The sequence below is a fragment of the Neolamprologus brichardi genome, chromosome 18, assembly GCF_056152115.1.
Source record: "Neolamprologus brichardi isolate AB-2024 chromosome 18, ASM5615211v1, whole genome shotgun sequence".
NCBI lineage: Eukaryota > Metazoa > Chordata > Actinopteri > Cichliformes > Cichlidae > Neolamprologus > Neolamprologus brichardi.
The window spans coordinates 1702861-1715000 of record NC_142121.1 but is presented as its reverse complement, the minus strand read 5'-3'; the positions used below and the strand labels follow the sequence as shown (position 1 = coordinate 1715000).

Genomic DNA, 12140 nt, shown 5'->3' with positions numbered 1-12140 from the left:
CTGAACGAGTGGATGGACTGTAAAGAGAGAGAAATCTACACTTTAATGTCTTTTACCAGCAGGATGAAAAACACCAAAATCATCTCATCTGAAAATCAACTGTACGAGGAAGATCATGTTGTGTGTTTTGTTTTCACCTCTCTGGGAAAGGATGAACCGTACCTCTCAGCTTTATCAAGATACTTAAAAGGAAAAACCAACCCAGACCTTCAAGATCCTCACACTCATGATGTAGAGAAGGAACAGTGGTACGCCTCAAAAGAAGTAACAGCTGAAATGAGGAGAAAAGCAAAACTCTTCAGTGATTTTGCAGAGGCCAACAAGGAGAACAAGAACATTAAGTTCCTGACAGTGGGGTTAACTAATGAGACCCAGGAAGGTTCCAGCATCTACCTTTATGAAGGTGGATTTGCTGTCAGTGAGAACTTTGAGCCTCCTTCAAAGCCTGAAACTGTGACAGCAGCTGACATAAACCACAACAGTGTGACACTGAAGATTTCTCCACCCAGGTTTGGAGCAGAGAACATCACCTCCTACTCTGTTGAGTACTGTGTCAGTGGAGAGGATGGATGGCAGCAGAAGACAGAAGCAAAGGCTGAAGAAGTCACAGTGAGAGATCTGAAGCCAAACACAGAGTATGTGTTCAGATGCAGAGCAGTGACCTCAGCAGGTGTCGGGCCGGATAATCAAGTTTCTATTAAAACAACTTCAAGTGGCAGAAACAAAGAAACACGTTTGGCAGAAAAACTGAGAGATAAAAGTGAAAAGATCAAATCTGATTCCCCCTCAGTTTACAAACTGCCTCTGACAGAAGAAGACATGAACATAGATGGATGCAGGAAGTTTAACTTTGGAGAACAAAGCACGAGGCAGAATCGTACAATAATGCTTTTTGGAGCGACAGGATCAGGAAAGTCCACTCTGATCGATGGGATGATCAACTACATTGTTGGTGTAGAGTGGGAGGACAGTTTCAGATTTAAGTTAGTTGATGAGGATCAGTCAACATCACGAGCTCACAGTCAGACCTCTGAAGTCACTGTTTACAAAATCAACCACCAGGATGGATTTGAAATCCCGTTCTCTCTGACCATTATTGACACTCCAGGCTTTGGAGATACAAGAGGCATAGAAAGAGACAGAGCGATCACAGAGCAGCTACGTAATCTCTTCTCTGCTCAGCACGGTGTCACTGACATTGATGCTGTGTGTTTTGTAGCTCAGGCTGCTTTAGCACGACTTACACCAACACAAAAATACGTGTTTGATTCAGTGCTCTCAATCTTTGGCAAAGATGTGGCAGAAAACATCAGAGTTCTGGTGACATTCACAAACAGCCAACGTCCTCCAGTTCTAGCCGCAGTAAAAGCTTCAGGTGTCCCATGTCCTAAAACAAAAGACGGGCTGCCTGTTCACTTCAAATTCAATGATTCAGCCTTGTTTGCAGAAAACACATGTGTCAAAAAATGCACAGATGATGCTGTTGATGACAATTACAATGACGATGAAGAACAATATAATCATGATGAATATAATGCTGATATTAGCTTTAATGAGATGTTTTGGAACATGGGGATGAAAAGTATGGAGATATTTTTTGCTGCTCTGAATGTGATTCAAATTAAAAGCTTGACACTGACACAGGAGGTCCTCAGAGAAAGAAAGCAGCTCGAGGATTCAGTGGAAGATTTGCAGGAGCAGATTAAACTTGGATTAGCCAGGTTTGAAGAGTTAAAAAACACAAGACAAAAACTTGGTGAACACAGGGAAGAAATCAACAGAAATAATAACCCTGAGTTTACAGTCGCTGTCATGAAGCCTTATAAAGCTCGTATTTCTGGTACAGGAAACTTCATCATCAACTGTCAGCAGTGTCATGTCACCTGTTACTATCCCTCCTCCACATCCACGGATTCAGAGAAAGAAGGCTGTGAAGAAGCTGCATCACATGGATTCTGCACCAAGTGTCCAGGCAAATGTCACATTAATGTACATTTTTTACAGAAGTACAGTTGGGAATATCAGAGAGTCAGAGAGAAACAAACAGTGAAAGAGCTGAAAGAAAAATATCCAAAAACCAACAAAGATCAGACAGTTTTTGAAGGACTGACATCAAACCTGTGGGATGAAAAGCGTGATCTGCAAAATGAGGTGAAGACACTACTGCAGAAATCTGCTGAGTGTCTGGACAGACTGAGAGAGATATCAGTGAAGGCAAAACCTCTCTCCACTAAAGAATACATCGACCTGCTTATTAATGGAGAAGAATCAGAGACCAAACAAGGCTGGGAGGAACGAGTTGAAGCCCTGAGAGAATTAGATTCTCTCAGAGTACAATGTCGGACTCAGTAGTTTTCTCTGGTCCCCTCCCCAATCAGACCAGGAGTGACATGTTTAGCCGCATGTTCTCCTTAAATTGCTGGCTGTCTGAGTGGTGTCCCAGTAATGATGTGGGCTTCATAGATAATTGGCAAACCTTCTGGAGGAAACCTGGTCTTGTTAGGAGAAATGGCATCCATCCCACTTTGGATGGAGCAGCTCTCATTTCTAGAAATATGGACAAATTTATTAAACCCCTCAAAATATGACTATCCAGAGTTGGGACCAGGAAGCAGAGTTGCAGTCTTACACGCCTCTCTGCAGCGTCTCTCCTCCTGCTACCCCCCCAAAAACCCATCTCCATAGAGACTGTGTCAGCTTCCAAAAAGACAAAAAAACAAACTAAAAACCAGCAACAAACAACTTAAACATTTACAAAGAAAGAACAATACAGTATCCACATCTGAACCAAAGAGTAAAACAGTGAAATGTGGATTATTAAATATTAGGTCTCTCTCCTCCAAGTCTCTGTTAATACATGACTTAATAATTGATCAACAAATTGATTTACTCTGCCTTACAGAAACCTGGTTGCAGCAGGATGATTATGTTAGTTTAAATGAATCAACACCCCCGAGTCATTCTAACTACCAGAAATCTCGAAGCACAGGTCGAGGGGGCGGTGTGGCAGCAATTTTTCACACCAGCCTATTAATCAACCAAAGACCCAGACAGACTTTTAATTCATTTGAAAGCCTGATGCTTAACATTGTCCACCCCAGCTGTGAAACTCAGAAACCAGTCTTACTTGTTATCATCTATCGTCCACCTGGGCCTTACACAGAGTTTCTGTCTGATTTCTCAGACTTTATATCTAATTTAGTTCTGAGCTCAGATAAAATAATTATTGTGGGTGATTTTAACATCCACGTAGATGCTAAAAATGACAGCCTCAACATGGCATTTAATCTGTTATTAGACTCAATTGGTTTCTCTCAAAATGTAAAAGAACCCACCCACCACTTTAATCACACTCTAGATCTTGTTTAAACATATGGCATAGAAACTGGACATTTAACAGTGTTTCCTGAAAACCCTCTCCTGTCTGATCATTTCCTGATAACATTTACAATAATTGATTACGCAGCAGTGGAGAGTGGACTTTATCAAAGTAGATGTCTTTCTGAAAGCGCTGTAACTAAGTTTAAGAATATAATCCAGCCACTGTTATCATCGTCAATGCCCTGTACCAACACAGAGCAGAGCAGCTATCTGAACGCTACCCCAACAGAGGTCGATTATCTTGTTAATAATTTCACCTCCTCACTACGTACGACTCTGGATACTGTAGCTCCAGTGAAAACTAAGGTCTCTAATCAGAAGTACCTGACTCCGTGGTATAATTCTCAAACACGTACCCTAAAGCAGATGACTCGTAATCTGGAGAGGAAATGGCATGTCACAAATTTAGAGGATCATCATTTAGCCTGGAGAAATAGTTTGTTGCTTTATAAGAAAGCCCTCCGCAAAGCCAGAACAGCTTACTACTCATCACTGATTGAAGAAAATAAGAACAACCCCAGGTTTTTCTTCAGCACTGTAGCCAGGCTGACAAAAAGTCAGAGCTCTCTTGAGCCAACCATCCCTTTAACGTTAACTAGTAATGACTTCATGAACTTCTTCACAAATAAAATTTTTATCATTAGAGAAAAAATTACCAATAATCATCCCACAGATGTAATATTATCTACAGCTACTCTTAGTACCATTGATGTTAAGTTAGACTCTTTTTCTCCAATTGATCTTTCTGAGTTAACTTCAATAATTACTTCCTCCAAACCATCAACATGTCTTTTAGACCCCATTCCTACAAAACTGCTCAAAGAAGTCCTGCCATTGATTAATTCTTCGATCTTAAATATGATCAACCTATCTCTAATAATCGGCTATGTACCACAGGCCTTCAAGGTGGCTGCAGTTAAACCTTTACTCAAAAAGCCATCTCTAGACCCAGCAGTCTTAACTAATTATAGGCCAATCTCCAACCTTCCTTTCATATCAAAAATCCTTGAAAGAGTAGTTGTCAAACAGCTAACAGATCATCTGCAGAGGAATGGTTTATTTGAAGAGTTTCAGTCAGGTTTCAGAGTTCATCACAGCACAGAAACAGCTTTAGTGAAGGTTACAAATGATCTTCTTATGGCCTCTGACAGTGGACTCATCTCTGTGCTTGTCCTTCTTGACCTTAGTGCAGCATTCGATACTGTTGACCATAATATCCTATTAGAGCGATTAGAACATGCTGTAGGTATTACAGGTACTGCACTGCAGTGGTTTGTATCATATCTATCTAATAGACTCCAGTTTGTGCATGTAAATGGAGAGTCTTCTTCACACACTGAGGTTAATTATGGAGTTCCACAGGGTTCAGTGCTAGGACCAGTTCTGTTTACATTATACATGCTTCCCCTAGGCAGCATCATTAGAAGACATAGCATACATTTTCACTGCTATGCAGATGACACCCAGCTCTATCTGTCCATGAAGCCAGATAACACACACCAATTAGTTAAACTGCAGGAATGTCTTAAAGACATAAAGACCTGGATGGCCACTAACTTTCTGCTTCTTAATTCAGATAAAACTGAGGTCATTGTACTCGGCGCTGAAAAGCTTAGAAATATGGTATCTAACCAGATTCTTGCTCTGAATGGCATTACCTTGGCCTCCAGTAACACTGCGAGGAACCTTGGAGTCATTTTTGACCAGGATATGTCCTTCAACGCACATATTAAACAAATATGTAAGACTGCGTTCTTCCATTTGCGCAACATCTCTAAAATTAGAAATATCCTGTCTCAGAGTGACGCTGAAAAACTAGTTCATGCATTTATTACCTCCAGGCTGGACTACTGCAATTCATTATTATCAGGATGTCCAAAAAACTCACTGAAAAGCCTTCAGCTAATCCAAAATGCTGCAGCAAGAGTACTGACAGGGACTAGAAAGAGAGAGCATATTTCTCCTGTTTTGGCTTCCCTTCATTGGCTTCCTGTTAAATCCAGAATTGAATTCAAAATCCTGCTCCTCACATACAAGGTCTTAAATAATCAGGCCCCATCTTATCTTAATGACTTTGTAGTACCATATCACCCTATTAGAGCACTTCGCTCTCGCTCTGCAGGCCTACTTGTTGTTCCTAGAGTATTTAAAAGTAGAATAAGAGGGAGAGCCTTCAGTTTTCAGGCCCCTCTTCTGTGGAACCAGCTTCCAGTTTGGATTCGGGAGACAGACACTATCTCTACTTTCAAGATTAGGCTTAAAACTTTCCTTTTTGCTAAAGCATATAGTTAGGGCTGGACCAGGTGACCCTGAATCCTCCCTTAGTTATGCTGCAATAGATGTAGGCTGCCGGGGGATTCCCATGATGCATTGAGTTTTTCCTTTCCAGTCACCTTTCTCGCTCACTATGTATTAACAGACCTCTCTGTATTGAATCATATCTGTTATTAACCTCTGTCTCCCTTCCACAGCATGTCTTTTATCCTGTCTTCCTTCTCTCACCCCAACCGGTCGCAGCAGATGGCCGCCCCTCCCTGAGCCTGGTTCTGCCGGAGGTTTCTTCCTGTTAAAAGGGAGTTTTTCCTTCCCACTGTCACCAAAGTGCTTGCTCATAGGGGGTCATATGATTGTTGGGTTTTTCTCTGTATCTATGAAGCGCCTTGAGGCGACTTTTGTTGTGATTTGGCGCTATATAAATAAAAATTGAAATTAAGAGGAAGGGGCTTTTTTAGTAGTTTCCTTTTTCATTTCACACACTGGTGATGGCAGCTACATTGTAGCCACAGCCACCCTGGGGCGCACCGACAAAGGCGAGGCTGCCGGACACTGGCGCCACCGGGCCCTCTGACCACCACCAGTAGGCAACGGATGAAGTGTCTTGACCAAGGACACAACGACCGAGACTGTCCAAGCCGGGGCTCGAACCGGCAACCTTCCGATTACAAGGCGAACTCCCAACTCTTGAGCCATGATTGCCCTGTTTTATGTCACATTATGTCAGATAGTTTCAGCTCTGTATGAACACTGAACCCCGACCGTGTCCGTGCCGTCGGGGGAGAAAGTCACATCTCACTGATTCTGATGCGTCAGAGGCTCCGCGCTTTGTGTTTACGTCTTTGTGCAGAATCAGTGTACCTGCTCTCATTTACTGTTTCAGCTGTTTGGTGGTTGTTGAAATTTTGTGAGGTTTAACTTGAGATTCTGGCGTTTTGGGAAAAATATATTTATATTAAAAAATCGATTCAGGATTTTGATGAATCGATTTTACGTTATCCAAGCTAGAATCGATTTTAATCGATAAATCGATAATCAAAACCCACCCCTAGTAAGCAAAGACCTGCTGCGTAAGTGTAATAAAATCTGTTTTTGTGAGCATTTCTTTATTATTGTTTTAATTTTATTCTCTTACCTACAAGTTTCTGTCAGTTGCATTAATATATTTTCTGTTCTATGTGAAAAACATTAAGCTGATTTCAAACAATAAAAAGTCAGAGCTGTTTTATTTGCTTTCCATAGTTGAGTTTTTCCTTCTGAGGTTTCAGTCGTCACAGCTGCAGCATGATCCAACGTTTCTCTGACTGTGGGCAGGAAGGTGCATCTGATATCTGGAACTAATTTAATTGATTATAATTTTTTTGGGGGGGTGGGGGGGGGGGGGTGGGTGGGGGTCAGTGTTAATAGTAAAATTCTATTTTTTATTTATTATTATTTTTTTATTCTATTTTTATGTTCAAGAACTGATAAAAAATATTGTGGTGTGAACTTTTTTCAAATACTGTGACATGGCAGAAAAATCCCTGAGGATCACAGAAATAGGTGCAGAGTTTATCATCCACACAAGATCAGTTGATCTGTCTGAGAACCTGGAGGATAAAGTTTTACCGAGTCCTGCAAAGGTTTCACTTTTAGAGCTGCAGGTTCTACAGCTGTGATCACTGTGCAGTGCATGCTGGTCAACTGTATCTGTGGTCACAGGAATGTAGTCAGTGATGGCATGAAAGATGAAACTGGCTGCAGTTTGTGGATTGCACTGAAACCACAACCTCACAGCATGATGGGACGATGACAGTGCCGGCCTGATGTCATCAGATGCTGCATTTAAAAATTCTGATTATCGGCTGATTTAATGCTGTGAACAGTTATTCTCTTGGAAGAAGTATTTTTGTTTCTCAAGGAAATAAAAAAGAGCTCATAAACTGCACACATCATTGTTAAATATACTGGTAGTGTAGTAACATTGGACTTCTGATTTATTACTGATTTAGTAACACAAACTTATATTTAACATTTTATTACATCATCATAAACAGCTGCAGATTAACAGTGATGGGAATAACGGCGTTTTTCAGTAACGAGTAATCTAACTAATTTCTATTTCTATCGTTACAACGCCGTTACCGTTACTAAGAAGAAATGCGGTCGCGTTACTATTTTTCAGCAAACAGACGGTTGAAGCTGTGTTCAGCTTACCGCATCTTGTATCAGTTGCGCGGAAGTAGCTGTAAGTAATCTGGACGCTACAGCTTTAAGCAGCTGCGCACTCTCACGGGCGGTAATCACTTTCTGCCCGACGATCACTTTTTGGCACAACACCTGGAGCTCAGGGGGCAAAACAATCGCATGACTGCTGCTGTTTGACTGAGGAAGAATAAAGGAGTCGTGGTAAGCCAATCACATGACCACTTTAAGACAAAGCAACAAGGTGACATATACCAGTTTTTAAATTGTGATGATAGGCCACGTAAAACCAGAGTCATGATAAACAATATATATGCATGTTTTTCCTCAATAGTTTCCTCTCTGCTTATGACCAAAAGAAAAAAAAACCCTACCCTTTCGTCTTGATGGAAAAATGCACCATGCCGACCAATCAAAAATGATTAACATGATTAACACACCCCACTTTGCAGTTATTTATTTGTAAAAAATGTTTGGAATCATGTATGATTTTCGTTCCACTTCTCACGTGTTCACCACTTCGTGTTGGTCTTTCACGTGGAATTCCATTAAAATCGATTCATGTTTGTGGCTGTAATGTGACAAAATGTGGGAAAGTTCAAGCAGGCCGAATACTTCTGCAAGCCACTGTATATACATTAGACCAGTATTTCCCAACCTTTTGGAACCATGGCACATATTTTACTTTATAAAAAAATCACACAGCACACCACCAACCAAAAAAATATCACAAAAAGCATTTTGATCATTTTCCCCTGCTTACCAGGTATAGCAGAATTGGATCGATTTGTCCCCATTATACCTTTTTTTTTCTTTCTTCTAACTACCACTCATGCTAGGGCCTTCATCTGGGTCAGAATTTCTCCAGGACCCGGGTCAAATTGACGTCTCACTTGCAGCATGACTCTGGCTGCGTCCGAATTCAGGGGAAGGATGCGTCATTGCCATTTGCAGTGTTGGGAAGGTTACTTTTAAAATGTATCACTTAGTGATGGGATTTGCTTTAATTAATTTATTATTAACAACAATATAAAATTATGCACAAAAGGAATTACTAATGTAAAAATAATATGTGGTTTTATTTATATATGTTTATATATAAATATATGCGGTGGCCCCAGAGATAAAACACGTACAAACTCCAAAACACATTTCTAGCGTTAACTGAACTTCCAAAACAGAGCTACCTAGATCACTTAAATTACACAATTGAAAGCATATGTGTATTGTTTGTGTATTTATACACAGGCACTCATATATATTCAAATAATTTAAAAAAAAAAAATTCATTTACCTTTTACTACCACACACCAAAACCGGTCGTTGGTACTTGCTGGCTTGTGTAGCCACTAGGTAACAAAAGCTCAACACTGCCCCCTAGCATCCTGGAGTATCCTATTCACATTTCAACTTTTAACTATTTACATTTTCAGCTTTTTCCTTTTAAACAAATTTAAAGTGAAACAACACAAAACACTGCAAACCACAACAAAATTAAATATAAATTAAAATATGAAAACAAAAAGATGCACATTCTCTGTCATATGGGCCTGCATGAATAACTTTCGGAATCCTTTATCATCTGCAACTGAAAATAGTTGTGGATGATTACTATACCTTTCTAATGTGACGTTGTTGTCCCTGGCTCACTTTCTCTCTCTCTCCCTCCCGCTCTGTTCCTGTGCTACTGCGAGTGTAACTAGACCCAGACCAACAGTATTGTTTGACTGATGGCCCTTAATATAAAGACTTCGGACTTTACGTTTCCCAATTTTTGCTTTAAGTTATTTTGTTATTTACATAATAATGTAAATAACCTAATAATGATCCTTATTGCTGTTTTAGAGGAGCGGTGCTTCAAAGGATAGTTGCAGATTTCTGCAGATTATACAGAACAAATAAAATGTTCACGTTTCTCCAACGTTGTCTTCCCAGCAGTTTCACTAACATCTACACGGGATGGCCAGGAAGCATTCGCGATGTCTTCTCCGGCGCTGATAATTGGCGTCTGTCTTGTGTCAGTGACGTAAAAGACGGATTTAATGCGACATGACCATCAAACAGCAGTCGCTTTCTAAAACATCGGATATGTATCGGATTCAGTACCACATAGGAAAGTGACCCAGATCAGATTTGAAAATATCGGATTTGTGCCGTTCACACTGTCAAAGCGTGATCGGATATGGGTCGCATAGGGTCAGAAAAGTCGGATTTGTTGCGCTTTCGCCTGCAGTGTGAACGTAGCCTTAGAGCCGTTTCGTTCGCGACCGACACATCACTAATTCCACTACAGATTACAGATTACTTGCCCCAAAATGTATTTTTTAACATGTTCCGTTACGTTACTCAATGAGTGTAATGTATTCTGAATACTTTGGATTACCTATTATATTATCATGCTTTTTACAGCTACATGAATGTACTATTGCTGTGTGATTTATTACTATTACTGAAGGTTACTCTCCACACCAATACCAACTAGATGTTTAAATCTTAATATAAATGAGTAACAGTAGGTGGACATTAGGTAATGTCATGGTCCTGGGTCGGTGACCCAGTGTTTTTGGTTATGTACTTTTACTTTTGATAGTTTTGTATTTTCTAGGGTTTAGTGGTGTTCCCTCTGTTTGGTGTCTTCCCTGCTTGTGCATTCCCTTAGTGTAGTAGGTCTCTGTGTTTAGTCCGCGTCTCTGAGTCTGTGTCATTATGTGTATGTGTTTCCTGTTTTACTTTGAAGGGCTCTGTCAGTGTGTTCTGTTTACATTTCCCCTGCCTCGTCAGTTGTCATGTATTCCAGGTGTGTTCCCCTCCTGTTTCCCATCCCCTGATTCCTGGCGTGTGTATTTATAGTGTGTGTTACCTCGTCCTCGTTGCTGGTTCGTCTGTGTTGTTTCCCCTCGGTCTCCCTGCGTCTCTCCGTGTGTATTTCCCTGGACCTCCCTGCATCTTCGCTTCTGCTTTGTTTTGTTAGTTTTACCCAGTTTAGGTTCTAGTTTTATGTTCCCAGTGCCATTGTTGTTTGTATTTCCTTTTGTTTAATAAATACTCACCTGCACCTGAGCTGCTGCATTTTAGCAGGTTTCCACACGTCCGCCACACCGGACGTGACAGGTAAGGCTGCACTTTGTGAAGCGATCTCGTATAGAAAACTATTCCGCGCGTATATAAAACAGGTCCGCGGTTCCGAACTGTAGTAAAGGGACCTCTGGCTAATACGTCGGGTTCGTGTCGGGCTCGTAGCCGAGAACTAGCTTTACTTTGTTGTCTGGGTCAAGTTTGGTAGCGAGAGACAGAGAGAGGCGTTGAAAGGCTGCTCCAACGGAGCTTATTGTTTCAGAGGAAAACAGGAACACGGTGTACAGTCGAGTCTTAATAGCTTACTTACAACTGGGCTCATCAGGCTCTCTTCTTGGCTGCAGTGGTTATTATTATATTTACATGCTTCCAGCTCCCGTTTTTGCTCGATGACAGCTCGTACTTTTCCTTTTTCTCCCTCCCTCGCTCACAGACACATAACGTGTATGGCAGTCCATTCTCCCTGCAGCACGGACTACACTGCCTATGATGCTACATTGTTTAGGGCTATGCCTGTAGCATTCTGCTATTGCCTTCATATTAAATCATTTTTATGAATAATTTTTAAAAAATATTTCTTCATGTCATTGTGCGAGCCGCAAGTAGAGGTGACATGGGCCATGAGATTGAGACACAGGCATTAGAGCTTCTTTTTTTTTTCTTTTTTTTTTTGCCTGTCCCGTTTGGTTCTTTTGCCATCAGAATTTTTGTCTAAAGGCGAGGAAAGATGCCCAACGGATTTACTTTACCAAATTGACCATCCCAGCCTTGCCGTAATGGTCTATTTGATTAATCTTTTATTGTTTATTTTATTTATTTATTTATTTTATTTTATTTTCACTTGCTAGATACGGGACAGAGTTGAATGAGGAAAAGAAAAGGGAGAAAGAAAGAGGGGGGAAAACAGCGGAGAAGAGGGACGGGGATAAAGGGCAAAAAAACAAAAACCAACTAAATAAGCAGACAAAAAAAATACATATATCAATCACCTGGATCACCTGTTGAGAAAGAAAAAAGAAAACAAACAGAAGAAAACGAGAGCAATACAATAAACAACATCACGATGATATATGTGAATATAACAGTAAATACTACATATTAAACATTATTGTGCAGCACGTAATATCGACAGCGCACAGTGTGCTTTGAGGTACGAGCCAAAAAGGGTGTGATCACCCGTGTGTACACCTGTGAGCATGGACGCACTTGTTTTTAAAAGGTTCCTT

At 40.7% G+C, this 12140-nt stretch overlaps 1 protein-coding gene across 1 annotated transcript in view; it reads left to right on the top strand.

Annotated features, from left to right (window-relative positions):
• LOC148097242 (uncharacterized) overlaps nucleotides 1–2947 on the top strand; it is a 10775-nt gene extending 7828 nt beyond the window's left edge. The window contains exons 2-3 of the mRNA XM_087832378.1: nucleotides 1–699; nucleotides 739–2947. The exon at nucleotides 1–699 is cut by the window's left edge and continues 974 nt beyond it. Coding sequence (XP_087688504.1) covers nucleotides 1–699; nucleotides 739–2352 — 2313 coding nt within the window. The 3' untranslated portion in view covers nucleotides 2353–2947. The remainder of the gene's footprint in view (nucleotides 700–738) is intronic.
• Nucleotides 2948–12140: the final 9193 nt, after the last annotated feature.